The following is a 23,861-nucleotide window of genomic DNA, read 5'->3' as shown; positions in this document are numbered from 1 at the left end:
AGGATGTGGACACAATTAACATTAAAATTTGCATACGATATGTGACAACACATATCAATTTTAATGTATAGATTGAGCAAGTTGGTTGACCTCGTAAATTATGAATAAAATGCTCCTCAGAGACATTGACCATTTAAAAATGAAGTTTCCTCCTCTATCTTTAGGTAACTTGGACGCGTACCTTTCCTGGTGATGAGAGTGAGCAGGATGACCAGTTTTCAAACTTATGCCACCGCTCAACCTCAAATATGTGAAAAAATCCTCAGGGGTGACTCATCCTCTGACTTTTTATCTTCTTCCTTCCTGTGAGGATGCAGCTGGACTCCATGCAGTGCTGCACCCTGACAGCACCACTGAGATTGGGAATTTACCAAGTGCGAACGTGAATATGCACCACATCACCGCGAGGCAAAGCTCACTGGATCACCAATATGTTGTGTCATTGTGCTAACCTCTCCTACACACTTTCTATTTATAATATAAACGTGTCAGTGATTGACAATACCTTTAACCACCTTTTTTTTCAATTAAATCACAGTACTCAACAAAGGTCAGGTTTCTGCTACTTCACCCTTGTCTTACTGTAGTCAAAGGTCCCATGGAGTGGGGGGGTGGGAAGAGAAGCATGTTGAGAGAAGAGTTGTATTATAATCTTTCACCAAATTCTGGTATGTGCAACCTAAACCCGCAAAGTACACGGTGTGCAATAATATTAAATGTCAGCGCATGCTGTTCATGGAGCGATACTTTTAAGTGTGGCTGATTACGTATCTCCTCTGGGTTGCACATCCCACACACCCCTGTGTGCAAAGCCTCAGTATGAAAGGCCAAGACCTGATGCTCTGTAGGTGTTTAACAAGCAATCTGTGCCTTCTCCTGTCAGTGTTCAGAATGCTTGAGAATTGATTTAAACAATTTCAGCTAATGTTCAGGCTCTAGAGATGCCTGTGGTCTTTAGAAAGGGAAACGATGTGGTTTCCAAGGCAACAAGCTAAATCTGATTGGTTTGATGGCATTTCATCAAAAATGTAAGCTTGGTGTAGAATTTCCTGATAAATTCTAGTCATTGTTAAGGATGACCAAGCCTCTGAATGTGATATTCAGTTCAGACCTTCTCAATTTGTGTAACTGAAACAGTTTTTTCCCAATTTAACAAAAGCATTTGACTCCCCCCAAAATGGAAGTGTCACACCTGACTCCTAGCACGCACAGTTGCATTTTGATTTCTAGCGAACAAACCCAGTATTTATAGGCATCATGATACAACACAGGAGATCCAATTTAGCACCATTATTTATCCTCAAATTAATGTGTAATTGAGTTGTGACCCAACCCTCGCTCCTCCACTGCATCAAGGTAATTTCTTCATCCTGCAACAGGCTGTACTCCGGTGAATAACTGATGGATGGTTTATATTATACAGAACTGTTAATGTTGTAAAGCTTTCCACCTAATTTTATGTGACCCTCATGGAGCAGCTGGAAACTGTGGGATTATATAGCCAATTCTTGCACTTTTTTTTCTGGGATTTGTACTCCAATGCCAAATGTTGCTGTTAGCAGACTCCGCTGGAGAACCAGTACAGTCTACTTACCATTTCAAACAATGGGCTAACCAAAAGAATGCTGTGGTATGGTATTACGGCTTCGAACAGTTCAAGAGGGGGATCTCGAAGGTATTGATCGGAAAATATATGGGGCATCTGTCCCAACCATTGATGCATATCAGTAACCTGAGGTCCTGATGGGTGTCAACTTCAGCCTGGATTTAGATCCATGCTGAGAAAGGGTAAAGGGCACTTTGGTCTTTGCTGTCTTTGAAGAAAGAAGAAAGTCCCAATAGAGATTAAGCTTGATGGTGTACACAACAAATGTCCGAGTAGCTCTTCTTCTTAGTTCAGAATTCCTGAGAAGGCTGTTAAAAAAAGCATATGGGATCCTGGGCTTTATTAATAGAGGCATAAAGTACAAAAGCAAGGAAGTTATGCTAAACTTTTATAAAACACTGGTTATGCCTCAGCTGGAGTATTGTGTTCAATTCTGGGCATCACACTTTAGGAAGGATGACAAGGCCTTAGAGATGGTGCAGGAGATTTACTAGAATGCTACCAGGGATGAGGAACTTCAGTTATGTGGAGAGACTAAAGAAGCTGGGGTTGTTCTCCTTAGAGTAAAGAAGGTTAAGGGAGGATTTGATAGAGATGTTCAAAATCATGAACGGTTTTGATAGAGTTAATAAGGAAAATTGTTTCCATTGGCAGAAGGGCTGGTAATCAGAAGACACAGATTTAAGGTGATCAGCAAAAGAGCCAGAGGTGACATGAGGAAAATTTTTTTCATGCAGCGAGTTGTAATGGTCTGGAACGCACTGCCTGAAAGGGTGGTGGAAGCACTCCAGATTACCCTGCTAGCCAATGCCCTAGCATCCAGGGTAGTCCTGCTGGACAAGCAGCTGGAAGTTTACTAGTGCTCTGGTTAAACTCCAGCAGTACTTCTGTACACACTTGGGAGTACCTAAACCTTGAATCTTACGAATTTGTGCCTAATCTCTCTGGATAGCTCTCCACTGGGAGAGAGCATGTACACTCCACTTCAGGTAAACGCAAACTCTCCTTTTGTGGATTTCCCAGTCATCTGGTTTGTAGACTTGGTGATTTGTTTCCATGCCCATCAGATACCCAGCTGGCAAAAACAAACAATTGTGCGGTGGACTTCAGAGCGTCAACAGCAACACAAAAACTATTGCAGTTGTTTAAATGTCACAGTCACAACTTTTCTTTTCTGGCCACAGGCCTTCTCTGTTGTCAGGGGAAGGTCTGTGCAGGCCAGCAATGGGAACTCAACCATCCTCCTATAAATGGAAAGATGCAACCACCCTTGTTTGTTGGTGGCTGCCTCTGTGCCTTTGGCGCTGTGGAGAAAAAACACCCCTTGAAGTGGTAAAGGTGCTGCTCAAGGCACCAGCACTATCCCATTTCTGTTACAGCGTAACCACCTTTCAAACTCCCAGAAATCACAAGCACACATACACAGGGAAACACAAAATGAGCCGAATCTGAACTGAACTAATTCCAAAGTTCAGGTTCCTGCTCATCCTATTCTCAGTCACGATTGCTAATTTTACTGCCTATAGGATTGATGTTTTATACACTGATTAAAAGCAATACATAGAACTAATTTAAAGCCACAGATAACATTTTATAAGGAAGGGCCAGCCCATGAAATTTACATAATTAATAGAATGCCCCTAAGTTTCCTTGGGGATTGAGGAACAATGTGAGGGTAAAGCTGGTGCAAGAGGGTGGAAAATTGGGCAGGATCCATAAACACAGGCTTTTCACACAGAAGAGTAGCTAAGCCAAGTTATTGCTGGGGGTCTGAGGTTGCATCTACCTCACAGAAGGCCCTTAACATCATCACAAGGTGAGGCTTCAAGAATTCCCCACCCCACCCCCACCTGGGCACCCAAATCCCACCCATATTGGTCCAGGTGCCCGCCAGCAATATTATAATTAGTTAACCCTGCCCTGACACTGGATACGACAGTGGGTCAGATTTTCAGCTCCAATGTATTTGAACCAGAACTGCACATTTCTTGCCATATCAGTCTACATAATTAATAATAGGAAAATTCCACCAGCTGCAACAATTGATAAGGAATAGGAGCAGGAGTAGGCCATACGGCCCCTCGAGCCTGCTCTGCTATTCAGTAAGGTCATGGCTGATCTTCGACCTCAACTCTATTTTCCAGCCCGATCCCAATGTCCCTTGATTCCCCTAGAGTCCAAAAACCTATCTATCTCAGCCTTGAATATACTCAATGACTCAGCATCCACAGCCCTCTGGGGTACAGAATTCCAAAGGTTCACAACCCTCAGAGTAAAGAAATTTCTCCTCATCTCAGTCTTAAATGGCCAACCGCTTATCCTGAGACTATGCCCCTCAGTTCTAGACTCTCCAGCCAGGGCAACAACCTCTCAGCATCTACCCTGTCAAGCCCTCTCAGAATCTTATATGGTTCTATGAGACCACCTCTCATTCTTTTAAACTCCAGAAAGTATAGACCCATTCTACTCATCCTCTCCTCATAGAACAACCCTCTCATCCCAGGAATTAATCTAGTGAACCTTCGTTGCACCGCCTCTAAGGCAAGTATATCCTTCCTTATTTTGTCCACGGACATTCCTGCTGCTGTAAGGAAAATTATATATCTTACCTGTTACATCGTTGGTGCATTACATGATATTAGAAAATTATGGGAAAAGGTTTGATGCTGAGCCCTGTTTTTATTGAAAGCACATAATGGTAAACCTTTAGCAAATTTTACTAGAGACAATGATGTGATGATATAATTAACATCAAAACACATCCAGTGAATCCTAAAAATGTCCTTACATCACTTGCAAGTATCGTCATTGCATCAACACAGGGCTGTGTGGCCCTTCTCCCTCCCTGACAATGAAGACTGTGCTTCTTTAAAAACATTAGTTGAGCTCGTACTTCAATGCTGCGAACAGCCAACACAAATAAATCACACAGAATTTATAGCCAAAAATACCATTAGGGATTCACGGTAACAAATCATTGGAAATTTTGATCATGTTACTGGAATCAATCAGAAATAAAGGCAATCAGAATAAATCCATAGAAACAAGAGGAGGGTGTGCAGCTTTAGCTACATTTGGAGGATTAAGAACAGAAACTTTTGTTGAATGAGGTAGTCCATTCATTGAAATCATAGAATCATAGAAAATTTACGGCACAGAAGGCGGCCATTTGGCCCATCGTGCCTGTGCCGGCCGAAAATGAGCCACCCAGCCTAATCTCACTTTCCAGCACTTGGTTCGTTGCCTTGTAGGTTATGGCACTTCAAGTGCATATCCAAGTACTTTTTAAATGTGATGAGGGTTTCTGCCTCTACCACCCTTTCAGGCAGTGAGTTCCAGATCTCCACCGGCCTCCAAAAAAACATTTTTCCTCAGCTCCCGTCTAATCCTTCCACCAATCACTTTAAATCTATGCCCCCTGGTTATTCACCCCTTTGCTAAGGGAAATTGGTCCTTCTTGTCCACTCTATCTAGGCCCTTCATAATTTTATACACCTCAATTAAATCACCCCTCAGCCTCCTATGTTCCGAAGAAAACAACCCCAGTCTATCCAACCTTTCCTCATAGCTAAAATTCTCCAGTCCTGGCAACATCCTCATAAATCTCCTCTGTACCCTCTCTAGTGCAATCACATCCTTCCTATATTGTGATGACCAGAACTGTACACAGTACTCAAGTTGTGGCCTAACTAGTGTTTTATACAGTTCCAGCATAACCTCCCTGCTCTTATATTCTGTGCCTCAGCTAATAAAGGAAAGTATTCCGTATACCTACTTAACCACCTTATCTACCTGTCCTGCTACCTTCAGGGATCTGTGGACATGCACTCCAAGGTCCCTCACTTTCTCTACACCTCTCAGTATCCTCCCATTTATTGTGTCTTTCCTTGCCTTGTTTGCCCTCCCCAAATGCATTACCTCACAGTTAACCGGATTGAATTCCATTTGCCACTTTTCTGCCCACATGACCAGTCCATTGATATCTTTCCGCAATCTACAGCTTTCCTCCTCACCATCAACCACTCAGCCAATTTTTGTATCTTCTTCAAATTTCTTAACCATGCCCCCTACATTTAAGTCCAAATCATTAATATATACCACGAAAAGCAAGGGACCTAGTACTGAGCCCTGTAGAACCCCATTGCAAACAGCCTTGCAGTTACAAAAACACCCATCGACCATTACCCTTTGCTTCCTGCCGCTGAGCCAATTTTGGATCCAATTTGCCACTTTCCCTTCGATCCCATGGGCTTGTACTTTTTTGACCAGTCTGCCATGTGGAACCTTGTCAAAAGCCTTGTGGACTACATCAAATGCACTACCCTCATTGACCCTCCTTGTTAGCTCCTCAAAAAGTTCAATCAAGTTAGATAGACACGACCTTCCCTTAACAAATCCATGCTGACTGTCCTTGATTAATCCGTGCCTTTCTAAGTGACGGTTTATCCTGTCCCACAGAATTGATTCCAATAATTTGCCCACCACCGAAGTGAGACTGACTGGCTGGTAATTACTCGGTCTATCCCTCTCCCCCTTTTTAAACAATGGCACAACATTAGCAGTCCTCCAATCCTTTGGCAGTACGCCTGTATCCAGGGAGGATTGGAAAATGATGGTCAGAGCCTCTGCTATTTCCTCCCTTGCTTCTTTTAACAGCCTGGGATACATTTCATCCGGGCCTGGTGATTTATCTACTTTCAAAGATGCTGATCCCCTTAATACTTCCTCTCTCACTATGTTTATCCCATCCAATATTTCACACTCCTCCTCCTTAACTACAATGTCTGCATCTCCTCTCTTTTGTGAAGACAGACTCAAAATATTCATTAAGAACCATACCAATATATTCCGCCTCCACACGCAGGTTACTTTTTTGGTCTCTAATCGGCCCTACTCTTTATCTTTATAAGACAATTATGCAATGTAAAGTAAATGGTGCCAAAACCCACCCTGCACTGACTGGTTGATGATTACTGCTTTTCATGCTTTACAAAACATATTAAATAATTCCATATAAGCTGTGTGCCAAGAATCTAATGTTCATGAGGTGCATAAGGCATAACACTCAATAATTTATTACTAGCAAAATACGAACAAAAAGACAAGTGGAGAAAAGACAACAAACTCCTTCCTTCTTTGGATTCCACTAGGGTCCTTCTAAACTTCTGTTAGCTTTACATGATTTGAAGTGTTGATTTAGTTTACAAACACCATGATGTTCAGCTCTGCACTGAAATAACCTTTGATAACAGCTGTTGGAATTGATGATCTGAAACAACAATTCGCTTCCTTTAGCATCGACCAATGATACTAAGAGCTTTGGAAACATGATCCTGATAGACTGAATGACAAAAGCTGCAGTACACTTCAAACCCTGTTATAATTAACTGGCCTGTAGCTCAGAGAGGTTATTCTGCACAGGGTTATTATGTCACTGCGCACTCACACTACAGGTTCAGCATTGGTGCGAAGCAACTTTTGGTTTGCGTAAATTGAGCCTCAAGGCCCAAACGGACTCCATGGTGAAGTGGAGTAAGACCACCTCACGGGAGTCTCCCTCTTCTTTGATCTGGTATCACGTTGGGCCCTGACTCTGGATTCAGGCTGTATTTACACTACATTGCTGGTGGGAAACAAAATCTGAAAAGGTACAACCATGAGTACCAGAATTACCCTGTGTTAAATGTCAATGTTTGGTGTTGGCATGATGAGCAGAATTGTAAGCCTCATAGTTTACAATTATGTTTTTAATGAAGACATGAAGCATAAATTTGGTGTTTTGAAGGATTTTGACGTAAGGACGTTTTTTATTTGTCGGTTTGCCGTGCGACTGGCCGGCCTGATTGACAGACGGGCGGGAGAGCAGCCAGGGAGAGGACATGAAAAGATAAGCCTTCAGGTAAGTCTTTGATTGTATGGATGGGGGGGGGGGGGTGGGAGGCATGGGGGCATATGGGTGGGTACGGAGGCATGGGTGGGCACAGGAACATGGGTGGGCACAGGAACATGGGTTGATTTGGGGGCATGGGGGCGAATGGGTGGGCACGGGGGCATGGGTGGATACAGGAGCATGGGTGGGCATGGGTGGGCATGGGAGCACCGATGGGCATGGGGGCTACAATGGGCATGGGGGGGAGTCAGTCATGGGGGGAGGGATCAGAGGTCAGTCACGGGGTGGGGGCTGTCGGGATCGCGAGGGTCCGTGATCGTTGGGGAGGGATTGGGAGTCATCACGGAGGTCCGCAATCGCTGGGGAGGGGTCAGGGGTCATTGGGAGTCCGCGATCATTGGGGTGGGGGGGGTCGGAGATCGGGGGGGGGGGGGTTCTGCGATCATGGTGGGGGGGTCGCTGCAGGTAAGCTTGTTGGGCCTGGGGGAAGCACTCCTGCTCCTCCGGGCCAACAAGCTGTACCAGAAAGGCACTTACCTGCAGTTTCGGCGTGAAGGAGAAGGCCCGGGAATCCCGGCCCCCAGAGGTTGAAATTGCAAAATGTAAAAATGGAGACCCGCAGCCTCCTTGAAAGGTTTTAGTCACCAAGCTGCCTCCTGGGAGCGGGCTGCTTGCCCGCCCCAGTGAAAACCGGAAATGTGCGGGTTGGAGGCGGGTCTGAAATGGGTGCGATTTTCAATGTCCCCCCGCTCCCAATCCACCTGTTTTTCAATGTTAAAATCGTGCCCAAAGTCTTACCTGCAGACCTTAATTTGCGTCCAGCCATATCTGCACCTTTGAAAATGTTTTGCATCACTTTGCTTTTCTCAACACAGGGCTCCCCCAAACAATTCAGGTCATGTCATCACCTTGGCTCAGTTGGACTACTCTGAGTAAGAAGGTTGTGGGTTTGAAGCCCCACTTCAGAACTTAAGTGCACAATGTAGGCTGATACTAGAATACATTACAGAGCAATTATTGCATTGACAAAGGTGCTATTCTGTGAATGAGTCCTTAAACTGTCTCCCTGTTCTATTGGATACTAAAGATCCCTAATCAAAGAAAAGCAGCGAATTCTCCCAGTGGCCTGGTCAACATTCACCCCTCAACCAACAGCACCTGAAAACTGATAAACTGGTTATTTATCTTACTGTTGTCTGTGGGTCGTTCCTGGTACAGAATAGCACATTTACTCACATAATAATTACTGCACTCACAATTCACTGCGTGAGTGCTTTGAGATGTTTTGATGATATAAGGTGCGATACAAACCGCATATAAATTTTGTTTCAATACGCAACAGATATGGGGCATTTATAGGGGCATGTGCACCTATTTCCAAAGCGTAAGGCAGATTGTAATGCGGCCTGAAGTGAAGGAGTGTGACTTGTGTACCTGTGATCCATGGCTGTGCTAACAGGCTGGGCTCCGTTTTTAATGATTCCTTTAGAACTTTTGCAGTAAAGAGGTGGAACAGAAAGATGGAGGCCCAAGTCAGCAAATGAAGAGAAACACAGTAAGCAATCAATAACAATAGAGAAACAGACAGTGAAACATAGAGGGCCGGAATTAGCTGAAAAAATAACGATGTACGCCATTATTAATGTGCAAATCAGTCAGCAATTCTGGCGAGAAAGAGATACCCCCTGAATTGCGAATCGCCACAAGTTGCTGGACAATTTGTGCCATTCCCCCATTAGCTTTGTGAAAACAGCATCTCGCACTTAACTCCTCGTGGAGTTTCATGAAGTTGTTGCATTTGCACATTAATTGCCCATTAAACTCACCACAGAAAGTTAAGACTAATAATTAATAGCGCAAGTACCCTTGTAACGGCATGATAATTATTAATGACTGCCAATCAACCTCGCTTGTCCAGGAAGTAAACAATTAAAAGTATGGAGTTTCAGTCCTTCAAGTAGTGAATTGTTGTTGGAGATTTTAAAAATGTCAAATTTTAAACTTTTAATTTCTTTTTTACTTTTGTCTCGTTTTTCTCTCTCTTAATCCAATCTTTCTTTCCTTCTCTTTATTTCTCTTTCTGTACCTGATTTGACATTGAATTCACCCACTCTAATTCATCCTCCTTCTCAGTCCTTCCTCTGTTTATTTCTCAATCCTTAAATCTCCTTGGTTAAGGAGATACACTGTTGGTCCCATCATTCACCAAGGTCCCAGATGCCCCAGTGCCCTCACTGTGCCCTTATCAGCTCGCACTTCCAGCAACTTAGGGGGCAAAACATTGTTAAGCTGAAGGGTGCAGGAAAAAGTCTAATTAACTGGGTACGCTCCAGCAAATTCTGGGCCGTAGAAAAATAGAATATAAAGGAAGAAAATTATGAGAGGAATAAGGTTACCAAAGTTCTCCCCATCTGCTGAAGTGGGATCTCATTATTACAAACACTTTACAATAAATTTTTCCTTGCCTCATGAAAAGCTTAATGGAATCTTACTGGAGGGGCTCGAACCAGAATCCCTAATAAAAAGAACTACTTGGTGACCTTTGTAATATCAAGTTGTCACTACATTAGCGTACAGTGCTGTGGGAACGGAACAGAGCTGAATCTTTATTAAGAGACAGTGTGAGGAGGAAGAGATATGGAGAATTACGTGGGTTGAAATTGCACTCTGCAATATTTGTAACAAACACACCAACACTTTGGTATGAAATTCTTTGTCCATTGTCTCAATGAAACATTAAAACAGCAGACAAAGGAATTTCATAGGAACGTACGCTGGGAGCACATATTGGGAGTTTAGGTGCGTGTCTTCATGGTTTTAATATCATTCTGGTGTGCCCAAATTCCCATTATGTGCTCCCACTATGCAAAGTTTTGTGCCAAGAGCACTGGAAGTGACTGGTTTCCTCCTTTTTTTTTCATAACTCATTTCCCATCAAAATGTGGAAAAATAAAATGAATTGTTTAACAGGTTGGGCAAGAGATTTTTGGATTAATTGAATGCACTGTCTGCTGCAGAGAGACGGGGAGACAGGACCATCTTGTGATGTCATTGAGGTGTGATGGCGTTATGTAAATACTTGCTTCTCATTCCAAAATGGCAGACTGGGGGAATCTTCCAGTATTTTCTTTCATTTACACCCAAAAATGATATGTGAGGAAGAGTGAATGTTTAAACAGCAATGCATTCTACAGTAGTTCTGATTATCCTTTCAAACTATTAAATAACTTTCAATGTACTGACCCAGTGCTGCTTCCTTTGTACCTAATAAGGAAATATCTGTTCTTCTAGACTGTGCAACAAAACAAAGAGTTGATTCTCCTGCTCGTTCACAGACTGTGGGAGAAATTCACCTCCAAGTCTTCTGCTGAATTCAGTACTTACTTGTTTTGTTCACCTCTCTCATATTGAGGTAGTCAAGGAATGGCACCACCAGGCCCTGGCCCAGGAAAATCTTCACCAGTGTTACTGCCACATCCTGTCTGCTCTCCACTGTGGTAACTTCTTCCAGCATCGTGAGAGGAGTCATATCCTCAACCTGGTAAAGGTCAGAAAGAGTTCCCAGTAAACCACAAGCTTTTGATAAATGGGTAATTTCCCAGTAAGCGTCCAGGAACCTCGGAATATAGTTTCCTGTGTGTAAAGCTAAAGAAACATTAAAGTGTCATAAAATGACAGTTTAGTAAAAGATTTTTTTCTTTAACTTTACACACAGAGGAAAATATAACCATAATTCTGAGTGTCCAACGTGCTGTTTTTTCCTTCTTGACAATATATAATGGAATCCCCCCCCTCACCAAAAATCTGGTTTTGATTCACCAGTATATATATTAGTATTCATTCGTCACCTGGTAATCAAAGAGGTGAAACAGCGATACAGTAAAGATATCCAGAAAACTGTCTTCAGGGGATAGTCTGAAAATGTGTTATAATGAAGAGCAAATTATGTAGAAGGTGTTTTCTGTAAATGAAATAGCCACGAGCATTGTATTTTTATATTAGTTGTTGTGATATATCAGAGGGAGTATTACAGTGAGTAGTTACTGTACTGATAATGAAAGCACCAGCATTTACAACATCTGGGTCTTTTGTCTACCATCTGGAGGGCTAAAGCATGACATAAATTGGATTTACAGTAACATTTTAAACCACTGAAATCTTCAGGAGACTATAGCTATTGAATAAAAAACCTATAGTTTGATATACTTCATAAAGATAATTAATAAACCTGTAATTTATGGCAACAATCAATATTAGTGTTGCAAGAAGATTTGCATTATTAGTTTATTTCCATGACAAATATGAAACAGTCAGTCCCAGTGCAGTTGGCTTTCGATGGGTGTCTTCAGCCACGTAGATCCCACTCTCTCCCTTCCTAAATTCCTCCACCTCCCTCTCTTCCTTTAAGACTCTCCTTAAAACCTTTCTCTTTCACCAATCTTTCGGTAACACCTTCAAATCCTTCCTTCTTTGGCTGAGCATTTGTTTTTTTTTTCCCTGTGAAGCCCCCTTGAAACATTTCGTTATGGTAAAGACACTATATAGCTGCAAGTTGCTGTTGTTTTTATTGTTGACAGGACTTTCTCCTCTGATACTACTGCTGAGCATCAACCCGTCATGAAATCATGAGTTGGCCAAGCGTGCACACTCCCCTTTAACTCTGCAAGCTGGAATATCCTACAGCCTTGTTGTTCCAGAAGCCAATGTCTCCTGCCATTCTCCAATTTTGTTTCTGCTTCTCTAATGTGCAGAAAACGTAAAAAGAAATAAGTTTTTCCTATGGATTTCTTTGTTGCTCATGACTGCACTTGCACCATCAGGATAAAGTCCTTGCTATGGAAAAACTTTTGTGGTATTTGTACTCCCAAGTACCCAAAAAACCCAACACAGATACTAAAAAAAATGTCATTGCATTAACCTTTTTTTAAAATCAGAAATATAAATCCAGTTTTGTGCCACCACCGTGAATACTTAAGAACACAAGAAAGATTAGAAGTGGAAAAAGACCATTCAGCCCATCAAAGCACATCGGTTTAGTTTATTAACCTTCCCACATTGGCAGCTAATTGTATTTTGAATAACTCTATTGTTCTTGCATCTATTGCTTATTAGATTATTGCAACCTTTCATCATTCAGAGAAAAAGATTTTCTTGATCTCTGTTCTGAATTTACTTTTCGCTAATCATGTTCTTTGAGTAATTTGTGAGACTGTGGGGTAGAAATTGGACCTCGTTGCTCCGTTTTACAGGCAAAAAATGGGCACAATGAGGGCCAATTTCATGGAGCAATGTCCTGTGCCGATAAGTGCCAGGGATACGGGTGTCGCCATAATGGCAAAGGCGGCTTCATAGGTGCCCATGACACCCGCCTGATACAGGAGTTAGTCGACAATGAGAGGAATAACCTCAGCGGTTGCAGCTGCCACCACCAAAGAGCTAAGTAGTTTTTTTTAAAAAAAACTTCTGTGGAGGAGCAGGAGTGTTTTTAATGAGACATTAAACCGAGGCTCTCAGGTGGCCATAAAAGATCCCATGGCACTATTTGAAGAAGAGCAGAGGAGTTCTCCCAATGCCCTGGCTAACATTTAACCCTAAAACAGATTATCTGGTAATTTATCTCATTGCTGCTTGTAGAACCTTGTTGAGTGCAAATTGGCTAGTGTTTTCCTACATTACAACAGTGACTACGCTTCCAAAAGTAATTTAGCTGTGAAGTGCTTTGGAACATCCTGTGGTAAGCAAAGGTGTTACATGATGCAAGTTCTTTCTTTTGTAATTTGAAAAACTGCATCAAATCTGCTTACAACACGGCTCCTTTCATTAGTTCCAAATACAAAGGCAACCATTTTCCACTCAAACTTTTCTCTTTATTTCCTTTCTCAAATTGAACAATTTGTCTTTGTGCAAAACATAAATTTCCAAACCCTTTCATTTCTGACACAATAAATGCACTCCACAGAAATTGAGGTTGCCATTAATCGGTAATAGCTGCCACAAATCCGCAATCAATGGGTCTTTGTTTCATAGAGGTATTCTGTCCTCCAGTGTATGCTCAGTTGTGTACAATATCAGACACAGCAAACCGCAGTCTGCCTTACCTTTTCCTCAGATCAGACATATGAATAATACAGGGTATCATTTACAAGCAGCAGTGAGTTCTTTTACAGCCTATTGTACATCATCGTACTCACAAGGGCATATGTTTCTTGAAAGCCCCTGTTCACAACTAAGCTTAAGCACTGAAACATATTCCATAAAATAAAATATTCTGGAGTCTAAAATTACAACAGCTTGTTTCATCACTTGCAAGGATATATAAGATGTTAAGTTAAAGGCAGTATAAATCTAAAACCACTTACTGGCAGTACTCCCCGTATGCTACCTCTGTGATTTCAAATATACTCTTGTCCTACTTATCTGGCTTAAGATTTATAACGTGACAGAGTTTTAACCACAATACAAAGTACCGCCAGGATGCCCTTTGTATCAACTCCATTCAATTTTATTTCCACTGCCCATAAAATATTCTAGCGACAGGAAGTGAAAGAAGCAGTCTGTGATTTCTATCTGGTGTCTTATAGCCTTCATGAAATAACCCACTCATCACACGGCAGTCCTGGAGAGAGATAATGGGACCAGTGAATATGCTGACATTGAAAGGCACCACAATTAACAGAGCATTGTTTATAAAATCTTATTCCATGGTACTTAGCTTTCCAATAACAAATCTAAAATATCAAAATAAAAGGTGACTTTTATTCATTTTGAGACTCTCCCCATTTTCTGCTTCAAAGTCAATATGAAAGTTTTGGAAAAGCACCAACATAATCAGTCCTCATTGTGAAATAGTGTGTTAACAATATCCTCCAAAGGCTGCTCTATTTGTTAAGTACAATTAATTCAATAAATCACTTCAAACAAGCTGCAGCACAACATGTACAGACTGCATGAACTTTGCAGCAATCTTTTGGGCAGCAAGCTTCTACTATTATTTTGGCTATTGTGATATGATGGCTAATTAGTGAAGAAAGCAATCTTACGAAAAATGGAAAAATTGGTTTTAAATATAAGACCATATAAATGGTCTTAAATATAGTAACCCATTCACACTACAGTACAGATATACTTTTAGATGTATAGTAATAGTGAACTGTAGCCTGATAATGCACTATACTGAATGATGATGGTAAGGAGTCCTGTACCAGACTGGGGGATAACAACTAGGGGAAGTTTTGGCTCATCCTGGTCTTGCAGGAGACTTGGAAATCGATGGCAGAGTCAGTGAGGTGTAGCTAAATGTTGTCATATGGTTTCACAAATTGTATCCCTATATTTAGAGAACATGAAGGTGATACAAACATATAGAATCATAGAATGATGCAGCACAGAAAGAGGCCATTTGGCCCATTGTGCCTGTGCCGGCTCTTTGAAAGTGCTATCTAATTAGTCCAACTCCCCTGCTCTTTCCCCATAGCTCTGCAACTTTTTTGCCCTTCAAGCATTTATCCAATTCCCTTTTAAAAGTTATTATTGAATCAGCTTCCACCACTCTTTCAGGTAATGCATTCCAGATCATAACAACACACTGCGTAAAATCAATTTTCCTCATATCGCCTCTGGTTCTTTTGCCAATTACCTTAAATCTTTGTCCTCCGGTTACCGACTCTTCTGCCACTGGAAACAATTTCTCCTTATTAACTTTATCAAAACCCTTCATGATTTTGTACACCTCTATCAAATCTCCCCTTAACCTTCTCTGTTTCAAGAACAACCCCAGTTTCTCTAGTCTCTCCACGTAACTGAAGTCTTTCATCCCTAGAAACATTCTACTAAATCTCCTCTGCACCCTCTTAAGGCCTTGACATCCTTTCTAAATTATGGTGCCCAGAATTAGCCACAATACTTCAGCTGGGGCCTAACCAGTAACTTATAATGGTTTAGCATAATTTCCTTGCTTTTATACTCTATACCTCTATTTATAAAGCCAAGGATCCCATAATGCCTTTTTAAAAGCCTTCTCAACTGGTCCTGCCAACTTCACAGACTTGTGTACGTACACCCCCAGGTCTCTCTGTTCCTGCACCCCCTTTAAAATTGTACTATTTAGTTTATATTGCCTCTCCTCATTCTACCTACCAAAATGAGTCACTTCACACTTCTCTGCGTTAAATTTCATCTGCCATGTAACCAGTCTGACTATGACCTCCTGAAATCCATTACTATCCTCCTCACTATTTACTACATTTCCAAGTTTCATGTCATCTGAAAACTTTGAAATTATGCCCTGTATACCAAAGTCCAGATCATTAATATATATCAAAAAGTGCAGTGGTGCCAACACCGACCCCTAGGGGACACCACTGCACATTTCCCTCCAGTCTGAAAAACAATATACTGGGTTAATGGTAACATCGGGGAGAGACCAAACGGCCAATGTTTTTTGTTTGCTGTTTGCTAAAGTAAACATGTTGACTGATACAGTAGTTGGTTTAATCTAGCTTGATACAGTACAGAAAGGGCAATAACTGGTGCATCAGGTAGTGAGTTTTTCACAGGCTACATTAAGGTGAGCATTTGTGTTTTTTTTTCAAAATGAGCAACCAGGAAACACACAGTTGTGGAAAATCAGAACACTGGCTCTGACAGCAACTTCAGCCAACTGAACGTGGAATGGCGACTTTGTGAATCTGGAGCTACAGCATGGTTTATACAGCTGTAATGAATCGATAATACACAAGGTTCCCAGAATAATTACCGTAACACTGATACTTGGAGCTGCTATACTTGACTCGGTGGTATCAGTTTGCAATATGAGAATAAGCCATAGTTCCAAAATCCACCAAAATATGCAGGTATTAAGGGAGAAGGATCCTTTTGGAAAAACTTTCCACTTGGAGGTTTTCTCAACAATCACAAAATAAGTTGAGATTGTTCAAATCAAATCAGTCAATGGAAAAACATGATGCATCAATAAATCCCAATTGGTGAGGACAGCTGCTACTGTAAAACACCTAGTACTAGCAATGCCAACAGGAGATGTGGGGGTAGAGTTTGGCATTCACCACCTGGATGGTAATCTGGCAGTGTGGATCGCCAGCTCGTTGTAGAACCCGCCCATTCCAGGTGGTGAAGAAGAAAATGTACCCTGTGAAATCTGATAAAAACACAAAATCATTCTGAGATAAGAAAGATTCACAGATCCTTCTGTATTAATAGCACATAAAGAAAGAGGTGTCCAGGTATCTGGCTGATCTTGGAACAGGAACACAAGATCTAGCATTTCAGGACAGAACCTACCCTCGAATCATGAATAACTAGCACAGGTTTTATTTATTCCAAACCCTGGAGCAGGACATTTAGGCCACAGTCTCCAGGGTCTACTGTCAACTGTAGGAGACTCAGCCTTTGACCTTATCCAACAGGTACGAGGTACTTGCTACCTTTGTGGATGAGAACTAAGACTGCAGGAAGGATGGGCAGTTTGACCTCGACATCGTGGTACAAGAGGCCATTCAAGTGGGGGGAGTAAAAAGGAATGTGGTAGTGGTAGGCGATAATGTAGTCAGGGGAATAGATACTGTTCTCTGCAGCCCCGACCGGGAGTCCCGCAGGCTGTGCTGCCTGCCCGGTGCCAGGGTTAAGAATATCTCCTCGCGGCTGGAAAAGAACTTGGAGCATGAGGGGGAGGATCCAGTTGTCGTGGTCCACGTAGGAACCAACAACATCGATAGAACTAGGAATGAGGTTCTGCTGAGGGAATTTGAGGAGCTAGGGTCCAAATTAATAAGCAGAACCTCAAAGTTAATAATCTCTGGATTACTACCTGAGCCACGCACAAATTGGCATTGGGTCAAACAGATCAGAGAGTTAAATGCGAGGCTCAAAGAGTGGTGTGGGAGACGGGGGTTTCAATTTATGGGGCACTGGCACCAGTACTGGGGGATGAAGGAGCTGTTCTGTTGGGACGGGTTCCACTTAAACCAGGCTGGGACCAGTGCCCAGGCGAAATGAATAACTAGGGTGGTAGATAGGTAGATAGGGTGGGTAGGATACAGGTACAGGTAAATTTATAAACCGAAAGAAAAAAGTTAAGGCCATAGAGCAGTGCAACGATTTGGGTAAAGAAAAATAGACTGTGTCAGGAAGGGACAGAGAGTTTAATGGTAATAGTGCATCAGTGAACAAGGTCAAATCAGGGAAAAATAGTAAAAAGTTAAAATTAAAGGCGCTTTATCTGAATGCACGAAGCATTCATAACAAGATAAACGAATTAATGGCACAAATAGAGATAAATGGGTTTCATCTAGTAGCTATTACAGAGATGTGGTTGCAAGGTGACCAAGGTTGGGAACTAAATATTCCAGGGGAATTGATTTTTCGAAAAGACAGACAAAATGGAAAAGGAGGGGAAGTAGCCTTGATCATAAAGGATGACATAAAGACAGTAATGAGAAAGGATCTTGGTTCGGAAAATCAGGAAGCAGAATCAGTACGGGTGGAGATAAGAAATAAAAAGGGAGAGAAAACATTGATGGGAGTAGTTTATAAGCCTCCTAAGAGTAGTTATACTGTTGGACAGAGTATTAATCAAGAAATAAGAGGAGCTTGTAACAAAGGCAATACTATAATTGTGGAGAACTTTAATCTTTATATAGACTGGGCAAATCAAATTGGCAAAAGTAGCCTGGAGGACGAATTCATGGAATGCAATTGAGACAGTTTCCTAGAACAATACATGGAACCAACCAGGGAACAGGTTATTTTAGATCGTGTCTTGTTTAATGAGACGGGGTTAATTAGTAATCTCATAGTAAGGGATCCTCTGGGAAAGAGTGATCATAATATGATAGAATTTCACATTGAGTTCGAGAGTGATGTAATTAAGTCCGAAACTTGAGTCTTAAACTTAAACATTGGTATGAGGGGCGAGTTAGCTATGGTTGATTGGGAAATTAGATTAAAAGATATGACAGCAGATAAGCAATGGCGAACATTTAAAGAAATATGTCATAATTCTCAACCAATATACATTCCAGTGAGAAATAAAAACTCTACGGGAAAAGTGATCTATCCATGGCTAACTAAAGAAGTTAAGGATAGTATTAGATTAAAAGAGGCATATAATGTTGCCAAGAAGTTTAGTAAGCCTGAGGATTGGGAGAGTTTTAGAAACCTGCGAAGGACGACCAAATAATTGATAAAGAGGGAGAAAATAGAATATGAGAGTAAACTAGCAAGAAATATAAAAACAGATTGTAAGAGCTTTTACAAGTATGTAAAAAGGAAGAGAGTAGTGAAAGTAAATGTGGGTCCCTTAGAGGCTGAGACAGGAGAAATTACAAAGGGGAATATGGAAATAGCAGAGACGTTAAACAAATATTTTGTATGTCTTCACAGTAAAGGACACAAAAAACATACCAGAAATAGTGGGGAACCAAGGGTCTAACGAAAGTGAGGAACTTAAAGTAATTAATATTAGTAAAGAAAAAGTACTGGAGAAATTAATAGGGCTAAAAGCTAACAAATCCCCTGGACCTGATGGCCTACATCCTAGGGTTCTAAAAGAGTTGGCTGCAGAGATAGTGGATGCATTGGTTATGATCTTCCAAAATTCCCTAGATTCCGGAATGGTCCCAGTGGATTGGAAGGTAGCAAATGTAACACCACTATTCAAGAAAGGAGGGAGACAGAAAACAGAGAACTATAGGGCACTTAATCTGACATCAGTAGTTGGGAAAATGCTGGAATCCATTATTAAGGACATAGTAACAGGGCACTTAGAAAATCATAATATGATTAGGCAGAGTCAACGTGGATTTATGAAATGGAAATCGTGTTTGACAAATCTACTGGAGCTTTTTGAGGATGTAACTAGCAGGGTAGAGAAAGGGGAATCTGTGGATGTAGTATATTTGGATTTTCAAAAGACGTCCGATAAGGTGCCACACAAAAGGTTGTTACACAAGATAAGGGTTCATGGGGTTGGTGGTAAGATAAGGGCTCATGCGGTTGGGGTAATACATTAGCATGGATAGAGGATTGGTTGACGGACAGAAAACAGAGAGTAGGGATAAATGGGTCATTTTCAGGTTGGCAGGCTGTAACAAGTGGGGTGCCGCAAGGATCAGTGCTTGGGCCTCAGCTATTTACAATCTTTATTAATGACTTAGATGAAGGGACTGAGTGTAATGTATCCAAGTTTGTTGACAATACAAAGCTAGGTGGGAAAGTAAGCTATGAGGAGGACATAAAGAGTCTGCAAAGGGATATAGACAGGTTAAGTGAGTGGTTAAGAAGGTGGCAGATGGAGTATAATGTGGGGAAATGTGAGGTTATTCATAAGAATAGAAAAACAGAATTTTTTTAAATGGTGAGAAACTGTTAAATGTTGGTGTTCAGAGGGATTTGGGTGTCCTTGTACATGAAACACAGGAAGTTAACATGGAGGTACAGCATGCAATTAGGAAGGCAAATGGTATGTTGGCCTTTATTGTAAGAGAGTTAGAGTACAAGAGTAAGGAGGTCTTGCTGCAATTGTACAGGGCTTTGGTGAGACCACACCTGGAGTAGTGTGTACAATTTTGGTCTCCTTACCTATGGAAGGATATACTTGTCTTAGAGGCGGTGCAACGAAGGTTCACTAGATTGATTCCTGGGATGAGAGGGTTGTCCTATGAGGAGAAATTGAATAGAATAGGCCTATGCTCTCTGGAGTTTAGAAGAATGAGAAGTGATTTCATTGAAACGTATAAGATTCTGAGAGGGCTTGACAGGGTAGATGCTGAGAGGTTGTTTCCCCTGGCTGGATAGTCTAGAACTAGGGGGCATAGTCACAGGATATGGGGTTAGCCATTTAGGATGATGAGGAGGAATTTCTTCACTTAGAGGGTTGTGAATCTTTGGAATTCTCTACCCCAGAGGGCTGTGGATGCTTGTTGAGTATATTCAAGGCTGAGATCGATAGATTTTTGGACTCTAATGGAATCAAGGGATATGGGGATCGAGCAGGAAAGTGGAGTTGAGGTTGAAGATCAGCTATGATCTTACTGAACAGTGGAGCCGGCACAAGGGGCCGTATGGCCTACTCCTGCTCCTATTTCTTATCTTCTTAACAAGGCCCATGATCTTTCCTCGTGCCCCCGCTCCTCCCCCCATACCCTCCCAAAGAAGACAGTCATTAAAATGGGTTCATCCTAAATTGTCCAATCTAAGAAAAAGAGACTAAGTTTATTTAAAATGGAGCTATAGTTCTAGAATTATAGATATAGTGCTTCTCTCTCTCAGGGCTCCCTTAGGGCTCTGACTCTGCTGAGGTACAATTCCATGGGCACTAGCAGTCCTCCCAGAGGTGGGCATCCCTAATTTTGTTGGAGCAAAATCCTGAAGTTCTGAAGCAAACAACATTTTATTTTAAAAGATTTTTTTAAGTCAGCTTTGTTGCAGCCGACTCATGCAGCATGCTAATCCTGGACAATAATCCTTCCCATGCAATTTGAACATTAACATGCAGGACTGGTGCTTAGTTTTCAATGCCTAGAAAACAGAAATAGTTTACCTCATGGAGATAGAGATCTGTCACATGGTTTTATACAAAGAAAACTGATGTGAGTAATAACCTTTCAAAATTCAGAACCAATCTGGTTGTTCGTGATTTTATACATTTATCCAGCCAACGTGGATGCATTAACACAGCTGGAATCACAAATTCACCAGTGGTGCATCTGTAATTTCTGTCCATTGATTTCGATGGATGGAAAGCACGGGCAGTACACCTGCAATTTTACGATCCCACTAGTTATGTGCGGGTCCCCGCAGAGGAGTGGGGTCTCAAAAAATTACCCCTAAATGCCCAATATTGTTGCGTCTTATCAGCGTTGTACTAACTTTATTTTATTTGCTAAGTGTACATCAAGCAGTCTAAGGGCATATGCACTATACTCGAAAACTGAAGATACGCTGGTGAAAGTTCATTCCTGTTGCTGCCCCCTGATCCCAGTGCAAGGCATTGCCTGGGGGGTGGGAGGGAAGGGGTGGACTGCCATTTTGCTGGGAAAGTGCCCAGGCCATGTAGGTGGCACGGGGCAGGAAATTCCAGCAGACGCTTCACCTCACAGATGCAGTATTCTGTCATCTCCGCAGTCTCCCAAGGAACTATCTTTGGCCTCCTTCTCTTCCTCATCACCATGCTGTCCCTTGGCAACATATATGGCAAACATGCAACAAGCTTCCATATGAACACTGATGGCGCCCAGCTCTACCTCTCCACCACCTCTCTTGATGTCTTCACTGCCTCGGTACTGTCAGACTACTTGTATAAAACCAAGTCAGCTAAATACTGAGATGACCAAAGCCATTTTCCTCAGCCCCCGCCGCAAACTCACCACCGATTCCAAGCCACTCCCTGGCCACTGTCTCAGGCTGAACCAGACGGTTTGTAATCTCAGCATCTTATTTGACCTCGAGCTGAGCGTCCGACCTCACATCCTCTCCATCATCAAGACCGCCTACTTCCACCTCCGTAACATCGGCCACATCCGTCCCTACCTCAGCCCAATGGCCGCTGACATCTCATACATAAATTTGTCACCTCCAGACTCAATGGGGTAAAAATTAATCTGGACCCGTACTTGCTGATCTTTCCCCCCCCTGACTGGAGTGAGTGAGTAAGTGGCTTCCTTATCTTGATAGTGAGAGCAGATTACATTACCCCTATCCCTGCCCCAGCTGAAACCAGCTAACTCAGCACAAACCAGAGATCAAACCTGGGACCTTCTTACTCTACACAGTCCAGTAGCGCACCATGCAGTGCATTTAAGCACCAAGCCTTTGCAGCAGCACAATGTTATTTTTGAAATAAATATAATCTAAAAATCTATCTGGAGTTACAGCAACAACAACCGCGCACTCCAAAAAAGTTGAAGTGACAGTCTTATATAGGTCTTATTTTTAAACCATTCCCATGTCATTTCTGAACATTGTATATTTTATGATGCATAACTTAACACTCACCCAGTTTAGACAGTCAGCAGATGCAGGGTCGATGTCATAAGCCTGTGAAGCTTCGGGCAGAGTGGTTCTTATAGTGGGCACTGCAGCACCAACAGCCTAAAAGAGAAGAGAATGTCAAAGTTACAAATCATAATCCTTTTATAAATCAAGTGGATGTCATTTTAGCAGTGCACTTTCAAATTTAAAATAAGACATCAATTATACTAAATCAGAAAGCGGTACATTTAATTTCTGTTGCTCTGTACACAGCGACACTTGGTTGTTGATTTATATATGATCTCATCTGGAACATTGAACTGATTAATATTTATTTGCTGATAAATTCTAATTATTAATAATGCACAGTAGTTACAAAGTATCTGCCATGCCCCATTCCCATGGAGGTTGAATTAAATCTGTTTGTAAATGGACACTTGCAGAGCCGATACTCAGAGGCAGGGCCTGGGCGTTAATGGGGTTCACATGATGTAAGCTGTTCAAGTTTTGAACTCCTGGATCACGATCATCAAGTGAAATGTGTTAAAGTGTTGAAACATACTGTTAAGTGTTTTTTGATGCTACATAATATATACACAAGAGGGTAAAAAATCTGGCAGTGCCATTGGACCAATACTCCATCCTAAATCCCAGAGGTGAAGTCATTAACATATAGGGAGCAGGTAGCTGTGCCTCTGGGATTGCTTATCATTTGATTCTCTCACTGTAGGGCCCACAAGTGGCCCAGTGCAGTGCCCACATCTGCTTTCTGCAGACTTAGATACTGCTGCATTAGCATCTGGTGGGATAGTCGGGGTAGCCCAGGAACACCCCCAGAAACACCCCCAAACTGCTGTAGGGACATGAATGGCCTACTCCTGTTCCTATTTTTTTAAGAAGCGCCCGCCCCCTCGGTCGGAATTTGCCACTAGTGACCTGAAAGGAGGGAAATCCAGTGGATCCACATACTGGCCCAATTTCCTGTGCTTCCAATTAACTGCTCCAGAATTCTGCCCCAAGAAAGGACTAATATATCTTCACGTATAAACCTAGTCAGCATATGTCAGAAGGTATTTTCCCATCTGCAGCATCACAGCCAAACCCAATCCCGTCCTCTCACGATGTTTGCACATTTGCAGTTTCCAGCAGAATCACCAGTGATGATCTGGAGCAGGTGTCCTGGCGGGTTGCTCCCCTCCCTTACCTAGTAGTATGGAAATCAATTCAATGGCACTCAGATGAAATCATCTAACTCAGCACATACCAGGGATTGAACCTGTACGGTTCTGCTCCACGCAGTGCAGCAAAAAAACCAAACGAGCCGCCAGAGGGGGTTTGGAAGGGTTTTTTTTAAGAAAAGATTTGTCAAAACCATGGGGG

General features: G+C 42.0%; 1 protein-coding gene across 1 annotated transcript in view; it reads right to left on the bottom strand.

The window, feature by feature from the left end:
- LOC137342166 (rasGAP-activating-like protein 1) overlaps positions 1-23,861 on the bottom strand; it is a 213,856-nt gene that overhangs the window by 83,356 nt on the left and 106,639 nt on the right. The window contains exons 10-11 of the mRNA XM_068005891.1: positions 22,506-22,601; positions 10,881-11,034 (exon numbers count right to left, since the gene is read on the bottom strand). Of these exons, the coding sequence (XP_067861992.1) occupies positions 10,881-11,034; positions 22,506-22,601 (250 nt within the window). The remainder of the gene's footprint in view (positions 1-10,880; positions 11,035-22,505; positions 22,602-23,861) is intronic.

Source organism: Heptranchias perlo, chromosome 25 (genome assembly GCF_035084215.1).
Source record: "Heptranchias perlo isolate sHepPer1 chromosome 25, sHepPer1.hap1, whole genome shotgun sequence".
Taxonomy (NCBI): domain Eukaryota; kingdom Metazoa; phylum Chordata; class Chondrichthyes; order Hexanchiformes; family Hexanchidae; genus Heptranchias; species Heptranchias perlo.
This window is presented reverse-complemented; position numbering and strand designations above follow the sequence as displayed.